The following is a 21,038-nucleotide window of genomic DNA, read 5'->3' as shown; positions in this document are numbered from 1 at the left end:
GTCAAACGGGACTAGATGGAGCTTTTCTGGTTCAAAACAAGTGATGGGTCTGTGGTAAAGCGCCTCATGCCCACTGTTAACCACAGGGGAGGATCTGTGATGCTGTATGGGGATCTTATCGTAGTGCATGGCATGAGCTATATGCAATACCAGGAAATCTGCCGGCCTCTGTCAGAATCCTGAAAATGACTCTCTCTGCAGGAAGATGGTCCAAAACTCTGAGTGAAATAAACCATTCCTGGTCCTAAAACCTTGGAAATGTGTGGGTTGTGCTGAAGAGAAGAAAGCACAAGACATGACCCAGGGCTCTATTCCCATCTTGCATTGTGCAAAAAGAAATTGTCACCAATTCCTTTCTGCTTATTCTCCAAGCTCAGGAAATTTTACAACAAAAGTCTGAGTGCTGCCCTATTGGCAAATGGGGAGTTGAACAAAGTAATAAGAGCAGGACTACAAATAAGTTATTTTCCAAAAAGAAAAACTAGAATTACTTCTAGTTTACTAAGTAAATATGTTCATATTAAAGTTTGTATTTTTCTGCAGAACTTAGTCTGAGCTTTTGCTGTTACAATAAAACGTTAAAATGGTCTGTAGCATCGTTATCAACACTTAATTTGACCAAGTTTTAATAACTTATGGTAAACAGGTTTTCTAACAAAGGTTGATGCATTACTTGAACTTTACAATTTCTCATCAAAAGAAGATTATTAGCTGCAAATGAATCTACTTTCAGTCCGATTTGTGTTGACTAACTGCCCCGTATTAGGAAGCAATTTGGCTAATTTACACTCCAGGAGAAAATATGCGAAAAAGATCGAATTTCAGTGCCAGTGCGTTGTGATTTCTACACCCAGCGGAGACTGCTTGGCAGCTGCAAATGAGGTGGAACCCATCACCTCCTGCTTGTTGTTGTGCAACACAGTTTGAACCCGCAGAAATGCACGCTTGCTTGTGCAGGGAAGCCTGGTCTGCTTTGTGTTTCAGGCTCCACTTACTGTCACAGCGTTTTTCACGCAGCGCCAGAGCCGTGATCCAGACCGCGCCGGTCCGCAGGACCCGGCCTCACGCTGGAGACTGTAATGCTTCACATGTGCCAGGAGAAAAGTAACGCTCACGTCCGCGCACACTTGCAGCATGAAAGAAGGAATGTGAACTCTCGGGATCTCAGGCACACAGACACGCTTTCCCTGATTGTGACCTCTGATCTTCAGCTCCACGGCTCAGCTGCGGGAGGCCTCCGAGCGCAGGGGAGAAGGTCCTGGCTTGGTACAGAGCAGAGTGATCCTGTGCAGCATCTATGAGGTAAGCACACACACACACACACACACACACACACACACACACACCAATGACAACAGGGAGGCTCTGCCAGTAATCTCTTTCCATCCACTGTATACATATATGCTTCAGGCAATGATAAGTTAGCAGCTATTCAACAAAAAAAAAGGCAAGCAACAAATCAGGAGATTGAAGAACCGGTCCACACTCAAGCTGATTTTATTCCCTTCTCCTAAACATATCGTAAAAACCAGGCATTTACAAATACTTTATAAAAATACACTCTTTTCCCTCACTGTCTAAAATCAGATCAGACCAAAGCTTTCCTGTTTCAGGTCAGTTAGGATGATCGCTATCAAATCTATTTGCTAAAAGCCAGAGTAACAGGAGATAGTCATTTATTTTTGGCTTTGGATCACTTTTAATGCGTTACTTTGAGTCGGAGGTTTACATACAGTGAGGTTGCGACGTGTTTAAAGAGTTTGGGACAGACAGATCACGGGTTGACTGGAGGCTCACCTGCGGATGGGTTTAAAGCAACTTACTAAATTAAACAAACTGCTTCCTTGTGCTTCATCATCAGAAAATCAAAAAATATATATCAGATAGGATATCAGGAAGAGAATTGTGGATCAAGAGGAGACTGGTTTACCCTTGGACAAAATTTCCAGATGCCTGAAGTTGCCACGTTAATCTGTTCAACCAATCATCTGAAAGTATAAATAGTGTGGGGAAGTCCAGCTATCATACAATTCAGGAAGGAGACGGGTCCTGTGTCTCAGAGATCAGTGTGTTTCTGGTTAAAATGTGTGTATCGACCCCAGAACAAAAGCAAATATTCTTAAGAAGATGTTGGCTAAAGTCCTGGACCAACATGTACTGAAAGGCCACTCGGAGAGGAAGAGGCCATTACTCCAAAAGCAACATGAAAAGCCCAATTACAGTTTTCAAATGCACTTATGGACAAAGGCCTTGAATTTTAGAGTCATATTCAGTGATCTGAAGAGGCTAAAATTAAAGAGTTTACTAGCAAAATACTAGCAAAATATAGCTAGTATCATAACGAAAGCACCTTATGTGGAAATACTGAAGCAGCATCTCAAGACAGCAGCCAGGAAGTTAAACCTTTTGCAGAAACTAGTTTTCAAAGACAGTAAGGTTAAGGTTTTGAAGTGGCCATAACAAAGACCAGTTCAAACAAATTATAAAGAATCATTATAACTGATTATAATCTGTTCTAATTCATGTATAATTATGTGATGGTTGTATTTTAATCTCTGACCACAAACATTCCTAATTCAACGGTTTGTTTGTGACAGTGGAGCTTCTCCACTCCCCTGTGGATTCTGGTAAATGATTCATGTTCGTCTCACCCGACGTTCTTCAGGGATCGGGAGTGATTCTCATTCTTCAACCCCTTGGAAGTGGAGTAGCGGGAAATAAAAAGTGGAGTATTCACCGGAGGATGGGGTGAGAGGGAAGAAAGAGAGGGATGACCCGCCTTGCAGATCAAAGATGAGCCTCAGCTGTAACTCAGCCGAGCGGGAAGACGTGCTTCTGTCTTGTCTGACACCTCCAGAATGGGCTGCACATGGGCTGAGGGCCAAGCCTCGGTGATTGTACGTCCTCTGTGCTGTCAGAGAACCACATCCTGGTTCCACGCGCCTCCGTCAGCCTCCTGAAGACGAGACCGAGAGGTGATGAGAGACAAGAAACAGGTTTTGAACTTGAGAAAGGGACCAGAATAAGGAAGAGCCGGCCAAACGTGCGGACCTGTGATGATTTATAAAAAAGCTTTGATCTGACACGAGCGTGTGATTTGTTAGGGAAGCTTTACTGTCCGTGAGGCTGCCCACCTTTGACCTCCACCACCTCCGCCAGAGTGTGGCTCGACTCACATAGTTTAAAGGTGAAGAAGTGAAGCACACGTCTGCTTCTATTTCTGCGTCTGCCACAAACCAGTGCATAAAGTTCACCATCACTTTCTCATCGCCTACATCAAGGTGTCTGGTTTTAGTCCTGCAGTGTGCGCACCTTACATGTGTCCTGCCATGTAAACATGATTCCTTCAGTCACAATTATGTCAGACTTCAATGTATTTAATGGTATTTGATGTGCTAGACCAACATGAAGTAGTTCATAGTGGTGAGATATAAAAACACAGAATGATTTGAATGGAAAAAAAATCCTGGAATTCATTTGCTTTTAGCTCAGTTTAATCTAATAGCTCTAAATAAAATCCACCTGCTTTTATATGGCAGCTAATTAGCAAAGAGGGTCAACCTTGGTGTGATTTAATCCCAGTATAAAAACAAGCTGTTCAGGTGGAAACGTCAGCAGAAACTCGCAGCTCTGGTCTGAGAGTCCATCAGCTTTAGTTGGGAATTTCAAAAATCTGGCCTTTATGGCACAAGAAAATTATCTGTTGCAAGAAAACCATAAAAACGACCATTTTCAGTTTTATTAGCCATGTAGGCGTCAGATGAGATAAAAACAGAAGATTTTGGCCCACGTGCAAAGTGCAGAAAACACTGGACACCACCCTGAAGATACAAACACTGTGGTGGCAGCATTATGCTGTGGGATGCTTTTCTTTATCACAGACAGGAACCAAGATAAATGGAGGCCATTCCTGGAAAGAATATGTTTAAGAGGCTACAAAAGACTTTAGACTGGTGTTTTGCTTCCAGCAGAAAAAAACCTAAACAAACAGACAAAGCTACAAGGAAATGCTTTAAAAATATGGATTTACATGTGTTGGAACCATCCAGTCAAAGTCCAATTATAAATACAACAGAGAATCTAAGTCAAAAACCTTAAAATAGCCATTCTGATCCGATCATGAACTGTTTTCGCCCAGAAACTAAGGGAAACCTTAGAGATGCTGCTGTACTTTCATGCATATCGTATATTATATTATCTTAATTTCTGTTAAAAGTCTGGAGTTCTTTCCAGTGTTAAACCTGAATATTCAATCTGATTTTTACCTGAGTATGCCATATTATCAAGAATTGCGCAATATATACTCTGGTATCTACTTTTTACTTTCTATTCTTGGCGTTTCTTCAGAACTAACTTTAGATTAGACCAGTTTGTTCCTTTTCTTCTTTTCTATTGCTATAAATTGTGTGTAACTCTGTGTCTGTACCACTGTCACACCTGAATTTCCCCATTGGTTGGAGAATAAAGGAATTTCTCATCTTCCTTCTTATCAAAGATGCTCTACCACCAGTTCCTACTTCAGTGATCCTGAATCTGGCCAGATGGATTTCGTGTGGAGCTCTGTGGAACGAAACCCACATGGAGAGAGTCGGTTTATTCTGAAAGTAAGAACTTGTGTCTGTATCCTCATAAAAATGTGGTTCTACAGAGGAACGAAGTGTAGATGTTTAATTTGCTGAGAGATTTGAAAACATGGAAATGTTTTCTTTTCAGATAACTGTCATGCTCCACGTCGAGTTGTTCTATCCCATAAAATCCACAATAAACACGCTGAAGTTTGTTGCTATAGTTCCAAGATGTGTAAATACTTTTGAAAAACGGAGAACGTCTCTGTATCTTCATGTCTGCGTGTGAGAAAGGGACTCCAGATGAACCAAAGATGCCATGTAGACTTAGGCCTGGTTTGTTTCTATTTCAGGAAGTAATCATCTGTTATCCAGACTTTTAAAGCTTTGGTGACTTTTGAAGCTCCATCAAGCTTTGTGGCTTTCATTAGCCTCACTATCTGCATAAAGGACAGTATCCACCTCTAAAAATGGCAGCTGAGCTGTTAATAAACAAACAGCCGAGAGTTTGTGAAAGCTTATATTTTAACTCTATTGTTTTTATTTAAGTAACTTTAATCAGTGGCTTATATATTCAGGAAGTTTGCCCTATTAAAACATTGCACTGAACTGTTAATGAAAAGATGATATGCTATTTCATCTGTCAACTAAAAATCTTGCGTTTTGAAAAGAGCTAATTGACGCCAATATTTAAAACGGAAAAGGAAGAAAACTCCTCATGCACGTCTGGTTTATTGCAAAACTCAGTTCCAGTAAATTGTGAAACGGTGAGTCATGCCGCAGCTCTGAAGAACTACATGTCAGACACGACAAGACCCCACATTTGGCGTTGAGTTACAGAATAATACTGTTTAGTGCACCAAACAAATATCCGGCAGATGAGAAGCAGCTCAAAGTCGTGCAAAGACACAAACCAGGATTCAGCAGATGCATCGTCCCTCATGAGCGTTCACTGGACGGCAGCTTCTCATCTTATTACTCTGAGAGTCTCGTTGCTGGAGCTCTTAGTGTCCAGTTTGGAGATTCCACTCAGAAAGAGGGAACAAATTGTGTCAATGGGACAGATGCCACCACTACTATGTTCTGTACAATTTATTGGGTATTCTTCAGGACAGGGATCAACAACTTATTAGAAGTTGAGAGCTACTTCATTGGTGCTGTGTCATACGGCGGGCTACCTGGACTGACCGTTGAACTAGAAGAGTCAGAGCTTACCTTAACTTTATGTAATATATACATATTTTTAATGCATTTATCATTTTAAACATAAGTAAATACAAGCATGATTAAAAAGGAAGAGCAACGAAATAAAACAACATTTTAGGGCTTTGCTATTTTAAGAACAGGCTTGAGGGCCCCACATGAGGTCCTTGGGGGCTACCTGGTGCCCACGGGCCTCATGTTGGTGACCCCTGCTTTAACATACAAATAGTGTTACAATAGGACTTTGAAAAAGTGTAAAGTGCAGCCCAGGCTCCATTTGCAGCCTTTGCAATTATTTTATTCAGCCCTCAACCACAATTCTCCTACGGAGCAAATCTGGCCTCCCAGGAGACTCTGTTTCTATCTTTTAAGGTGACGTTTTCATAGACAAATACAATCTTCTTAAAATAAAAGTATTAGATACAACACATAAGTTCCCTTTTATTAACCAGGTTTCTCAACTCATCTTGATTTTTCGCAGTGAGTAGAACCACAAACATCCAGCAATCTTTTATGGCCACTGCAGCCTGGACAAGGCAAAAGTGACAAAAGCAGCAAAAAACCCACCAATTTCATTCTGCACAAGAAAATCGCAAACTGGCAAAGCTCAAAGTTTTTTTGTTTGTTTGTTTTGTGTGTGTCCGGTCAGGCAATGTTGCAATAAGAATTGTTGTCTTAATGCCTAAAAGAGACCAACAAATTTTACTTTCACAAGCAGAGCCTTACTGCTTTTGCCCATAGTGCTCCGCTTGATTTATACATGCAAGAAGCTTTATTATAATCTATGCAGGGAATATTTCATGTTAAATGGACACTGAAACAAAAAGGTAGAAGAACATAAATGAGAAAAGGTGAAAGAGAAAGAGGAGAGAAGAGGGAGAGAGCGATACAACATCCTTAATCTGCTTCTACTCCTGCAGAGAGAGATATAAAAAGAGCAGCAGAACCAGCCGATAAAGTATTACAGCTACAAACAAGCAACACCTTGATACCATCACTTAGGAATATACAGTATTATTTAATACAACATATAGAAAGTGAACCCTTGCCCTGGGTCTTTCTGCATGGAGTTTGCATGTTCTCCCTGTGCATGCGTGAGTTCTCTCTGGGTACTCCGGCTTCCTCCCACAGTCTAAAAACATGACTGTTAGGTTAATTGGTCTCTCTGAATTCTCTTTAGGTGTGACAGTGTGTGTGAATGGTTGTTTGTCCTGTTTGTCTCTGTGTTGCCCTGTGACAGACTGGTGACCTGTCCAGGTTGTACCCCGCCTCTTACCCATTGACAGCTGGAGATAGGCACCAGCACCCATCGCGACCCCAGCAGGAATAGACGTGTTAGAAGATGGATGGATGAATGTATAAAGTAACAGCTGAAGATAATAATCTTCTGTATGTAAGTGAGTCTGTAAGTACCTGGATCCAAAGCTCGAAGTTTGACGCAGCGCTGTGAAGAGCTCTGAGGGTCCCTACACTTGTCACTGAACTTTGACCCCAGGGCCACTGGTGCCACAACCTTCATTTGGAAGAAGACGTTACATGTATGTAACTTCAAATTCAACCCAAACTGTTTGCTTTACCGCCAAAAGCCGAAGGATGTTGTTCAGTCGAGGTGCTTGCATTGATAACTTTTATTTGAATTAAGCTGACTTCCAGTAAACACCTGGGTTCAGTTTTGGGTAAATATCGGGCGGTAAAGGCATCGGGATACCTGCGTTCATAGAGCCGACCTCCTGTGACGCAGAGAACCTGCTCGTTCATTTACCCACACCTCTCCGTTCTGCTGCCCTGGGGCCGATGACAAGGTGTTTCAGAAATCGCATTAGGGGCCCTTTCATAGAGGTTTCACCAGGGAGTGTGGAACAGCTTGAAACATTTAGGCTTTGTTTAATGCGATGCAGGCTCGCTGCGCAGGGCTTTGTCTGCTCTGTGGAAAGGGGGCCTGAGATGCCAGAGACCCCCACTGTCAGAGCGGGCTTTGATATTTGAAGGTGGAAGGAAAACAGGGCAGAACGCCCCCCCCTCGATCCCTCCTCCCCATCCCCGAAAAACTGTAGGCTCAATACCTGAGCCTTGTGAAGTTATGGCTGTCAAGAGAGCAAATCAAGCTTTGAAGTGCGGCTCTCTGAGGTTTTACAGTCTGGAGATGTGCGTGAAGAAAAGATGCCGTGATTTACGGTTAGAGGGCCGTTTCAGGCACAGGCTGTATCCGTTAGAGAAGGTGCCCCCGATCCAGAATATAACTGTCCGTCAAAAGGAAGATGGTGGAGTTCATAAATATGAACAGTTTTTCTCTCTCAGAAGCACAACATTATTATCTGAATGTCGCGGTATCAGTGAAAAACGCTCCTGCAAACAACCCAGGGTAGTTTGAAAAGTTAGATTCTGTTTACCCGGGCCAATATCAAAGAGGAACCACATTTACTCTTTCTTAATCTTCGTCATGGTGTCCTCACCGCTAGAAAATCTGAATCCAAGCAGTTCTTTCTGATTGCAGAGGCGTAGAAGCTGAACGGCTGATGGTCAGTTCATGTGTTCATGTGCAGCTCTGACCCAAGATGTGTTTCAGCTGGATGTCAGAAGACCAGCTGGATTTTCTCCTTGCTGTGTTCGGAGAGAGCTGCTCGGTGGTACGGCTGTCAGCGAGGTCTGGGATTGAGATCCTAGCTGAGGAACCTTCTGTGTGTGATGGATTGCTGACCTGAGGATCCTCTTCTTGCCTAATATCAGCTGGAGTTGGGCAGCAACCTCTATCCCCCCCCCCCCCCACTAAGGAGGCTGCAAAAAAAACAACAACATTATAACAAGGCTGCATGAGCTCTTCCCTCGTTAACCTGTCATCAATTAAGCAGTTAAAGGGTCTGGAGTTGATTCCAGGTGTAGCGTTTGCATTTGGAAGCTGTTGCTGTAAACACACAACATGTGGCCAAAGGAGCTCTCCATGGAGGTGAAACAGACCAGGCTGAGGCTGAAAAGAAGAAGAAATCCATCAGAGAGAAAGCAGAAATGTTAGGAGGGGTCAAATTAACAGTTTGGTACGTTCTGAGAGAAAAAAAAGAGTCTAATGGTGAGTTTGGGAACTCAAAGAGGCCTGGAGATCCACCGTAGACAACAGTGGTGGATGATCGCAGAATCCTTTCCATGGTGAAGAAAAAACCATCACAACATCCTTTAAAGTGAAGAACACTCTCCATGAAGTAGGTGTATCAGTATCTAAGTCTACCATAAAGAGAAGATTTCATGAGAGGTAATACAAAATATTCACCACACGGTGCAAACCATTAATCAGCCTCAAAAATAGAAAGGCCAGAATTGACTTTACCAAAAATCAGCTGAAGAAGCCGGCCCAGTTCTGGAATAGCATTCTTTGGACAGATGAGACTAAGATCAACCTTTACCAGAATGATGGGAAGAAGAATGTTTGGAGAAAAAGATAAGATAAGATAAGCTTTATTGATCTAACAATGGAGAAATTCACTTGTCCCATCGGCTCAATAGTCAAAAAGTCAGAAGAAGGTGCCAAAGTAGGTAAGTAGAATCAGTTAGATACAGTTATACAGCTATATACAATTCTATACACTCCTATGTATAAATAGGTTATTTCACATATGTTATTATACACTTTATACAGGATTATTGCACAGGCTTATTGCATGGTTTATAGCACCTTGTTTAATTAGCTTATTGCACATAAGTTATTACAGTTATTGTTGCAGCTATGGTGCATGGTTGTGGTAATTACCATAATGGAACTATAAACTGGAACAGTTCAGGATCTAAAGCACATCTTCTGTAAAACATGGTGGAGGCAGTGTGATGGCGTGGGCCTGCATGGCTTCCAGTGGCTCTGGATCACTTGTGTTTATTGATGATGTGACAAAAGACAGAAGCAGCCGGATGAATTCTGAAGTGTACAGGGATAAAGTTCCTGCTCAGATTCAACGAAATGCAGCAAAGTAGACAGGACGGCACTTTACAGTACAGATGGAAAATTATCCAAAAGATACTGCAAAAGCAACCCAAGAGTTTTTTTAAAGCAAAGAAATGGAATATTCTGCAATGGCCGAGTCAATCACCAGACCTAAAAATAGATAGGTTAGATTTGGCTAAAGTTTGTGTCTGCGTACACATGAAACTGTTTCAACAGTCTAGAAGTCGTTCCACAGTTCAAAGTTAACAGGCTCAACAATCAAACACACAGAGATCTCTGGGAAAATGGTTTTCTGCAAGAGTGAAAACATACATTACGTTACATTTCCTTGTATTTTGCTTCACTCATTTCCCCTTGTTTCTGCTGAAAAGAAGCAGCTCCACGGCATGTTTTTTACCATGGCAATGGTGTGTTCAAGGTGTTTTTAAGTCTTAGTTTCCCATTACATTAATAGTTTTATTGTATGTAGGGCATAAAATTTATCTTTTGCCTCACCTGACGGGAGAACCTTCTTCCACGTAGTCGCTGTGTTCCTCAGCTGCCTTGTGGGAAACGGCAAACAAAACTTCCCATGGCTTTCTTTTACCAATACTAAAAATAATTGTCCCACCTGAGCCGTGCATGTGTGCAGCTCCTCCAGAGCTACCGTGGGGTGTTTATATTTATAATTGCTCTGCACGGCCACCCAGCCGGTTTAGATGAACAGCCACTCTTTGTGGCTTTGCTGTCGTGCCAGACTTTTTAAGTGTTGGATGAGCGATGGAGCAGCGCTCTGTGAGACGTCCAAGGCTTTAGCCGTAGTTATTATAACCTAACCCTGCTGCAGACCCCACAACCTGATCCATGTTAGTTCACTAATGCTGTCTAACAAACCTCTGAAACCTCAACAGAACAGCTGGATCCATACAGAGATCAACGCAAACACAGGTGGGCTCTATTAACCGTAGGTAGCCGTGGATAGCAGCTGGTTGTGCTGTTTTACTTTGGGGTATCAGAGTAAAAGGGACTGAATAGAAATTTGTGCGACACCTTTTAGATTTTTGTTTATAAAAACTAATTATAATGCATAAAGCCCCAATGAAATACAACATGTGTGGTGATCATGTAACAAAATACTGAAAAGATCCAGCGGTCGCCGTGCAAAGTGATGGGGGCTTATACTGGACTCGCACAGACGCCTTTGTCCGAATAAATGCGTTACTGTTTTAGGACCAGGTGTTTATTTGAAGGTTCATGATGGCTACAAAGCAGCTAAAGCTAAATTCAGCCACGCTTCCTTTAAATTCACTTCACTGACCTGACAGTTACAAAAAACAGTGTAACCCGAGCAATTTACACCGGCCGTAACACAATTATATTCATTACGCACGTGCTACTTCTAGAATCTGGACTCTACTAGGAGAAACTGGGGGGGGTCAGGGTAAATTTGCTGAGCAAATGAGCAAAGCCGTGCACTCAGGTGCCGACGGAGCGGCCTCCTCCACAAACAGCGCGGCGTAATTAGGGCTGTACTTGTGACCCTGGTGCCAAGGTTAGCAGCAGGGTTAGCTCAGGTTCACAGCGGTCTCTCAGCCAGGTGGCCTCACTGCTCTCAGCTATGCTGGGCTTGGATTGAGGCTCAGGCGGTCTGGGCAAACAGTCGTGGTGTTTGTTCCTCTGATTGGGTCGGGCCAGTCCACGGGTTTACAGTCTGCTGTCGGTGCCCCGCTGTCACCTGTGTCACCAGCAGCATCCCCCCCTCTCTCCGCTGGACGCCACTGATCCCCACAGAGTGTAAATCCTGAAGATCCCACTGCCAGCTGGCTTCAAAAAGTCAACACTACCACAACGTGTTTACTGCAACTTCTGCAGGGGTCTGTAGTTCTATTCCCAAATGAGGAGGGGGTGATCTCTGAATGCTCTTGTGCACATCCAAACGAAGGTTTCAAATATTCAGGGGCTGTTTTAACTCTGAGCCCACTGGGACACTGGAGCTCTGATCTGAAGGATCAGCTCAAAGGCTCAAAGCAGGACCCTCTGAAGCGGAGCGGTGATGAGAAAAGCAGAGGAGAGGTTTGGGGTTTCCCAGCAGTGAAAGGGCCCCCCCCCCCCCCCGCCCCCCCAGATCTGGATCTCCATGAGGATGAGAGCTGGCTGGAAGGATTGAAGGAGCCGGGGTCAGCGGGGGGCAGATCCTAACATGCAGCGCAGCTCAACCATTCTGTTCAACAGGTAAAGAGAGAAAAAAGTTTATTTTTTGTAGCCCAGCGGCCAGACTGGCTGGTCTGAGTGTGAAACTGGCAGTTCAGGAAATCATGTTGTTCTTAGAGCTGCAGCTTTTTGAACAAACTTTACTCTGTAGGTAACCGTTTTAGTCAATGGAGCAGCTTAAATGATCCAGTCTCGTTATAGAATGGGTGCATCATCGTTAGCTTGGTGCATTTTGAGGATTAGATTTACCATCAAAGTACTACAGTACTACCTGTCAATCCAAAATGGTAATAAGCCTCAGACCTGAATATTTAAAGTAAAAAAAGGAAAACTGGATGTTTTTGACTTTCTCAGGAGAATATCTGTTTGTTCATTTATTAGACAATGTTTTGTGTGCAGAAATATTATGCAGATACACTAAGAATTAAGATTTTCTCATCTCACTGGTTTATCTGTTAAAGTGAGAATCAGAACATTTACACGACAGTGATCCCAGACTCTGCTCAGACAGGTGAACTGATTGACATTTTTACTTTAAAACCTACAACTGCTTCTCAAGCCTCAATTACTTTGCATTTCATAGCTGAGTTTGAATCGTTAAATACCATAAATTTGTGACTGAATCTCACAGCTATGAGGTTGAAGTGTTAAATTGTCTTTGAAATTCAAGATTAAAGCTTTGCATTAGACTATTGCTCACGTTTACACATTTAAAACTCATAATGATATATATCACACTGGGCACAAGTCCAGTCCTCAGAGCTGCTACCCTGCAGATGTTAGATGCTCCAACACAACTGAGTCAAATCAGGCTGTGCAGACTCAGAGCTGGATGAGGTGCTGCTGAAGAGGGAACTACGCCTTTTAATGTTGGTGCTTTGGAGAATAGATGCAGCTTTGCTGGATAATAGCTCTCCAGGACTGGATTTGGGGAGCCCAGGACTGGTACTACAGGCATGATCTCCCATGAACTCATTGAATGCTACATTTTGGGCTGTAGTACCTAAAGCCTCCACTAGATGACAATTCCAGTTTAGCTAAAGATCCCGATTATGTAATCTTTAAAGTAAAATATTGTCTTGAGCTTTTTACGGCGCATGAATTATAACACCATAAAAATAAGTAAAAGACATAAGATATCAAGTAAGAAAGTCTAAATTTTCCTTTATTATTATTTCTTTTTAGAGTTTCATGCTTTCATTTGAGCTGCACCTTGTTTTCTATGAAGAATTTATTTAAACAACTCTTGGATTCTCATGGAAGTTCTCCCAAAACTCCACTTTCTATTCCAGCACAAATAAGATAAAGGCCACTGAAGCAGATCAATGATCTTTTTTCTTTTTTAGCAAAATCTTGCAGTGAAGCGCTGGCAGGCAGATTCGGTTAATACTGCTCATTAAAAGCTGGGAAACTGTGTATTTTTAGTGGATTACGCATCTGGTATTGTCTTTTAAAAAGTTGCACACCCAGGCTGCCCAGCCTCAATACACATTTTGTATTAATGATGTCATTCTGCTGTGAGAACTCTCAGGACTTTATTCATAAAATGGCACATTAAAGCAGCCTTTCTTATTGCCGTTATTGTACATAAACATTGCAGAATTTGTGTTATTTTTTTGGGGCCCACAGAAAAGAGACCGAGAAGCCACATTTTATAGACTCCCTGCTAAATGAACGCAGCCATCCAGAGACATTTACAGTCGGAGTGGTTTTGACTTAGTCCAACTTAAAAAAATATGTTAAAAATATTTTTAGTAATGAAATCATGCAATATAGTAGACTTGGTATTATTGTTTATATACTCAATCTTTTTGAGTAAACCTAGGTTTATAGAGACTTGTAAAAAATCAACCAGTCAAGCGCGCTCCAAATTTATTAAGAGTCTGATAAAGATGTGCAAAAGAACTTTAAACCATTTTTAATTTTAACAGAATAATCCCATCACTGCAAATGTTAGAAAAACTCACATTAATAAATTATTGTTATTAAAGGAGAAGTCCGGTCAAAATCAGAATTCAAACTGCTGAAAGTACTTTAAATATAAAACTACTACATACTGTGCAATAAAATATACGTTTTATTAATTATGAATAATTTTCATTTAATCATGTTTATGTGGAGGAATCCATCTTGGTCAAGAATAGTACTGTCACCTCCCATTTTTTGACGTCACTCGGCGGACCCGCAGTTGAGCAAGTTTCAACGCTCTGTTTATCACGGCGCACTATTTTCCAACATGGCGACGACTGGTGTTGTGTACGAAGCAGAGAGTGATGAAGTACTTAGTGACAGTGATGAGAGTTCCGTGGAGCTATCATCATCTGATAGCGATATGGATTTTTTTAGAAGAGTTTCTTGACAGAAACCGGACTTTTGAAGGAATCCAGCGTACCTATTTCCAGTGCAAACTCAGTCGGGTCCTACAGTATATATGTATACACGCGTGTGTGTGTGTGTGCGCGCGCTCCGCCGCAGCACGGCTTTTCCGGCGCTGCAGCGGAGCGCACACACACACACAGCGGAGGAGAGATCGCGCTGAAGTGACTTAAGTTATACATTTTCCCTCTAGTAAATAGGGCAGGTGGTCATTATTGTATAAATATTAAAATATAAGAGCGTTCCAGCACATGCTGGGGCGGAGGGATACCACATCACATGCGGTATCCCTCCGCCCCTCTGCTCGGTGACCATCCCCGCAAATTCTAAATAAAAAATTCTAAAATAAAAAATAACTTACCGAATATCCTCGCTCTCATGTCATGTTCAAAACATTCTTCTTCAAAATGGTCGCTGCATATGACGTGTTTTCTCTCTGGCCAGAAGTTAGATGGCAAATCCGCTCCCTTCAAGTTGGCAATCCAGCAACAAGCCCGGTGGCTCATGAATCAGGAAGTTGAAATAAGCAATGTTTTTTCTACTTTTACCAGTTGTGTTGGAACATCCGATGGCCATGCACGTGGGCATTGTTGCTGTAACAATAGCTCTTGGGAATGTCAGCGGTGAAGTCCTCTGGAAATCCGAAAAAATTATTGATGATTGCAGCTATGTAGAACGGCTCCTATTGAATTTGCTTGGAAAGCGGAGAGAAATGCTGTCGCCGCTTCCGCTTTTCCACGCCCCAGGATGTGATGTCAAACGCCCCTTACTGCCCAAATATGGGCAGTAATGTCAGCCCCCATACACAGTGATTCAGACGACAATTTATGTTTTTATTTTCTTATTGATTAAAGATAAGTTAATTAAATAACCACAAACGTATTAGTTTTAGTTATAGCTAATGATACCCTGATTTTTCCTTGTTGACCGGACTTCCCCTTTAAGAAAATTACTCTTACCATAACTGTTGTACCAAGGATGTCCAAAAATATATGCAGCAGAAACACGACTGATTTCAATTGATGGCTGATTAACAGGCTTTCGCTGACCTGAAACCATCTAAATCAGACGTGTTAAAGCAGAAAAACGTCTAAAATATGCAGAGCAGTGGGCCTCGATGACCAGGCTCTAGAGCAGGGGCTCCCAAAGTGGGGGTCTGGACCCCCAGGGGGTCACGAGACACCTCTTGGGGGTCCTTAGAGGATTAGTTGCTGACGTGCTAAAAAGATTTAGTGTTTCCTTATTTGTGGAACCGATACAAAAGTATACCGTTACAATATGCTTAACATGCAAAATTGTCACACAGGGGGAAGGCTGCTCTTCTTTTGTAAGAGTTCTACTTTTTATTTGTAATTTTATTCTCATAGGTTCAATGGAAATGAAACATTTTTAACTGGCAACAGGAAAATAGCAACTCTCCTAAATTTGCCCGTTGCTAGAGTCAAATTGAAAGCGTGAGATCATGATGCTGCGATTAAAAAACATCATGTTCATTCTTTTCAGCCATCTTTAAAAAGGGGGCCAATCACTGAGGAGAGGTACAGCGTCACCGTCTTATCTCCAGGCGTTTGTAACAAAGTTCCCAAATGATCTCAGCCTAGCATTCATCTCCGTTCTGACCTCTGCACAGAACTGTTTTAGATTTAGATTTAACCCGCACCCTCACAGGATGCTGAGCACTGATTGTATTTACAAGAGCAACGCCAAAGACTGCAGAGCTCCTCTGACACGATAAACACACCTGCCGGCCGATAGCGGGGCAGCCTCTCGGCGTTTGTCAGAGCGGGCCGGTCGGATGTTAAATCAATAAACCACCTCGGTGCAGAAAAAGAAAATAAATAAATAAAACAGGGGCCTGATGCAAGCCACAGACTGGAAGGATTTTACTCATTCCGGCCTCCAGAATCTTCACTTAGGTGACCAAATCATATCTCATGTGAAAGGTATTCTGATGGGTCAAGATCCCTCTGCGATGATCGGGAAAGTCTCCAACAGGAGCTTTTTTTTCTGTTCTCCAGAATTCTCAAAATGCCCAGAAAAAAAGCCCCACATTCAAATATCATAAAACATTAAAAAAGGAATGTCTGAGATTTTGGTTCATTGTTTAAATCTCCAGACTAACTGATCCTCTCTCTAAGCTCCTGTTCTGCTTTTTGGGTTAAGGTTAAATGTAGCAGATTTTACCAGCTCAGATCATGTCTGGGAACTTCAAATTTATGAAAAATAAACATTTATAACCTTAATCCGATAACGTTATATATGTATATGTACCAGTAGGACTCAGAGATAACCGTTGCTGTCATTCACTGCAGTTCAGTTTAAAGCAACAATCCTCTTTTAAATCTGACAAATCAACTAAATTTATAATAGATAAGTTGTGTGGCTTGATTTTTTTTCAACCAGCACAAATACAAAATATGCCAAAGTCTATTTAAAATAAATAGTGCTGGTAATATTGCCTGAAAGAGCTTAAAACCTCAGCTTTACACAGCTGCTCAACCCGAGCAGAAAACACATCCAAGACAAAATAAAGTCACATTTCAGGGTGAAAAATATCTTTATTTTTGTGTATATCGTCTACATCTTCTGATGGGAGATAATTTCATCATCCAGCGTCTTTAACATTCTTATTGAAAAGCATAAATAAGACACAATTAACAGCTAATTAGACTTTTTACATAATTCCCCTTCCAGCCACTGTCTGTGCTTTTGGAAACAGCTCCTGACGGGCTACGGCACATCACTCCGATCCTTTGTTTACAAGATGAAGGCTGTGAGTTTTTTTTACACATCGACTTGCAGCTTAATGAAAACACTTCAGCTTGGTCTGCAGAAGTATGAGTCCTTTGAGTTTGATGCCAGCGCGCCTCTCTGTGACAAATGCCATCCGTCTTGGGAGAGCTGTGCCGTGCCAGCCCTCCTCGTCTGCCCCGTTTCTAAAACAATGGCTCTCAATTACCAGTTAACGGTAAATTAGAATATTAAAAGCTACTCTGAACAAAGTGGCGAGGAAGGCTGATAAAGGTGTGTGACCTGGTGAGAAGTCTGCAGATGTCTGTGAGCAGGCAGCGCCGCGCCTGCAGGCCTGTCCGTCTCTGACGCGGAGCTGCGGCCTTACGGACTTGAGATGGCCCCCCGTGCTTCCCGGCTAATCCCACTTTATCCAGGAGAGGCGGGCTGTCAGATCTGGGAAAGGAGCCGCGGGGGCACAAAGGGACAAAAGCGGGGCAAAGGCATGAGTTTTTAATACATGTTAATGACTGTTTAACAAGGCTCCGGTCTGGGCTTCGCGAAAAGAGGCGCGCTTACAGGTGAAAAGCTCCGCTGAGAGCTTTTCAGAGTCCGTTTCCCAAAGAACGAGTTCGTTAAGACAAAGAATCTGGTGAGAACACAATCAAGACGAGGCTCATTTGAGGCCAAATGCCTCTGGGAACCACACCTGTGGACAACAGTCCGAGCAGAACGCACAAGAAAGCTGCTCAACGTTGCATTTGCCTTTAAAACCCTGTCATCCGATAGAAGGCCGTTCAGAAAACACGAACGGAGCTTCACTTCTTACACGTTTTGTTGTTACAGACTTACTCCAAAACGGATTCAATTAACTTATTTAGTCATCGTCCTGCATTAGACCTCCACACCTCATGTGAGCAAAGTGAAAACGGTTTGTTTGAAAGGTCTGCAAATTTATTCAAAATCACAAATTTGATAATAAATTACCCTACATGATTAATGGCAGTCTTTTCCCAGCACTTTGTTTTAGTACCTTAAAGAACAACTACACCTACTAAGCTTCTTGGGTATATGTCCAGAAGGTTGGTGCTCCTGTTTTCCACCATCCTTGTCTGCAGATCTTTGTCAGGTTGGGTGAGCAGCGTCTGTCGACAGCCATGTTTAGGGTTTTCAGAGCGGTTCAACAGGACTAAGCTATGGGCTCCAGGGACATTCGCCGACTGCTCCTGCTCTGCTGTTATCTCACCTTTTTGCTCCGGGTATTGATATGTTGAACAGCATTCTGGGGCAGATTTTCTTGAATAACCTCTCCAGATCTAGCTGCTGTCATCTCAACCTCTCAGTGTTTCTGAGCTCCCGCGGCAGAAAAGCCTCCCCACAGCATGACGCTGCCATGGCCATTCTTTATAGGAGGGGTTGTGTTAGCTAAGTAATAAGCAGTTTTCCTCCAGAAAGGAAATGCACGGCTCCGGCCGTCTGGCCTGATCTCATCAGCAGAGACGATATTGTTTAGTTCGACTAAGACACATTTCTGCAGAATTTAAGATTGTTGTCATGTCTTAATGGTCACTCAGTCACAAAAAACCTGACGGAGCGCGTTTCCAATGGCTGACCATCAGGATTTTTCTCCTTTCTCCACAAGGGAACACTAGGACCATTGGCTTCTTGGTCGTCTCTATGACCAAGACATCTCTTTAGAGATTGCTCCATTTATTCAACCAGACTCTGCTGACTCCAAACTTCTTGTATTTCCAGATAATGAAGATCATGTTTAATGCTGTTTTTGTGTCCTCTTATGTGCTCAGAAGTCTACAAACAATTCATTTGACTTTATTGCTTGGTTTCTGCTCTGATATGCAGTGTCATGTGTGATCAATACATGTTTCTTAATATGTTTCTTAATATGTTTCTTAATATGTTTCTTCCATAATCATGACCAATCAACTGAATTTAGCCCAGGTCAACTTCAGTAAAGAAGTAGAAATATCTAAATAATGAGCTGTGGAAACATGACAGACCTGCACTCAATCCTGAGGGTCATGGAGCGCTGATACATGTGATTCTGTTTTTGCTTTTTTAAGTTCAATAGAAAAGGTTAAAAGAAAGCTAATTTCTCAAATATCTAATATTGTGTGTGGAGTTTTGATGAAAAATGTTATGTTGTTATTTTTGGAATAAGGCTGTAAGATCACAAAATGTGGAAGTGAAGTGCTGGGAATAGTTTACAGCTGCACTGTTGCAAAAGACTTATTATGATTTTCTGATTCCCTCGTTTGGCTGTAAAGCAAATTTTTCGCTGCCTTTTCAGAGCAAAGGTTTAACGCAATACTAGCATCAAATTTATATGCACTTACTTATATTGCAGCCATGGAGTAATTGTTCAGATTGAAGTCCCCAACCAGTGTTTATATCAAAAACCCTTTGTGAATTAGTTCTTCTTGATCCAAAACAACTGCTTAATAATCATTCAAAGTCTTTTTCAAGCTTTGCAAATGTAAATAAGACATAAGAAAGTAAGAACTGTATGATAAATAAATAAAAGTAAGAGCTCACTTCAGAGGAACCAGGTAAAATTTACCTGAAGCCAACATGAAACCTGATTAGGAACATTAGACTATATAAAAAGATAATTTAAATTGTTATATTTACCATTTTGCACTCAAGCTTTAGTGTCTGAAGGTTAAGTAATCATCTTATTTAAGTTAACTCACCACTTGTGTTCCAGATTGCGTCGCTTTGATTCTTGTAGCCATTCTTCATGCACTCATCGACATATGATTTAGGGTCGGAGCCCGACATGAGGATCTCCCTCAGCAGAGCGATGTAGGCTATGGCCAGCCTCAGAGTGTCTATCTTGGACAGCCGCTTCTCATAGGGGAACGTTGGGACGTGGCAGCGCAGCTCTTCGAAGGCAGAGTTGATGCTCAGCATCCTCTTCCTCTCCCTGATGTTGGCGGCGTGCCGCTGCACCTTGTACGGCTGGTGGAGCACCAGCCGCTGCGTCCTGCGCTTGGCCGCCTCCAGAGGTTCTTCAGCGGGGCATCCTTCTCCCTCGGCACAGGCACCGAGTCCCGGGGAGTGGACGTCCAAGTCGGTGAAGGTCAGCTGTGCGTCCGACAAGACAGACTGACAGCCGAAAGTAGACCAGGGGGAGAGCTGGCCGCCGGCCGCCTGGCAGTCCATCAGGAAGGAATCCAGCTGGGTCTGGAAGTGGAAGTTCTGGTCCATCTGTCCCCAGAATGCAAAGTCAGTGGAGCCCTCCTGATCAAAGTCTAAAAGCAGTCCCATATCCTCCATGTTCTACCTCTTTATGCTTTAACACGATCCGATGAGTTAAAGTAAAGGGCAACGAGACAACAGGGAGCCTGAAGTCTACCTGAGTGGATCTCTTCTGGGCGTCAGCCTCACGGGAACATCTCCATTAAATAGTGCCTTCACGGTTCTCTGCGGCTCGCCGCGGCCAGATTCTAAAGGCTGAAAGGGAGCTCTTAAGGACTCCTCGCCCCTCTCCTTCGATTGTTCATCGCTCCGACAACAAAAAAACAAAAGAGATGAACAGATCTGTGAGCGACTAAAAGCCCAGAGAACACGTGTCTAATTAGAAACTTCCCCTCAAGTAGTGCCGCTAATATCGACACAAAAACATTCAGGATTTCCAGCAGTGGAAGATCTGAGTGCAGAAGCACAGCGGGCCACGAGCGCCCAGTGGCTCCTCAATGGGATTGTTTCATCCATTGAAGCTCAGCTGACAACAACCACTGACAGAAACACATGGAAGGCCTTTCTTCTTCTTAGCTTAACAAACAAGAACATTTGAAAGTAGAATTAGCATATTTAATGCTTTTAGCGTTTCCTTGCAGTGGATTCTGCATGCTAGCTTTCAGAAAGACCTTCAAAATGCTGGAAATTCCCACAAAATTAAGCCAGCGCGACCAACGTAATTTGGGTAAGGAGGCCACATTAATACTCGCCTAATTTGCAAATGACACGACTAACTGAATGGCTAACGACCGAGGAGATGCACGCTGTAATTATGCTGCAGCTTC

General features: G+C 42.6%; 1 protein-coding gene across 1 annotated transcript; it reads right to left on the bottom strand.

The window, feature by feature from the left end:
• Positions 1–16,815: 16,815 nt before the first annotated feature.
• LOC110369366 (transcription factor 21) lies at positions 16,816–20,701 on the bottom strand. The gene is made up of 2 exons (XM_021323407.2): positions 19,704–20,701; positions 16,816–17,448 (listed from the first exon to the last, which is right to left on the bottom strand). The coding sequence occupies exons 1-2, from the start codon at positions 20,287–20,289 to the stop codon at positions 17,411–17,413; spliced, it is 624 nt and encodes a 207-aa protein (XP_021179082.2). The 5' UTR covers positions 20,290–20,701; the 3' UTR covers positions 16,816–17,410.
• Positions 20,702–21,038: the final 337 nt, after the last annotated feature.

Source organism: Fundulus heteroclitus, chromosome 7 (assembly GCF_011125445.2).
Source record: "Fundulus heteroclitus isolate FHET01 chromosome 7, MU-UCD_Fhet_4.1, whole genome shotgun sequence".
Classification (NCBI taxonomy): domain Eukaryota; kingdom Metazoa; phylum Chordata; class Actinopteri; order Cyprinodontiformes; family Fundulidae; genus Fundulus; species Fundulus heteroclitus.
The sequence above is the reverse complement of the archived record's forward strand: the minus strand, read 5'-3'. Positions and strand labels throughout refer to the sequence as shown.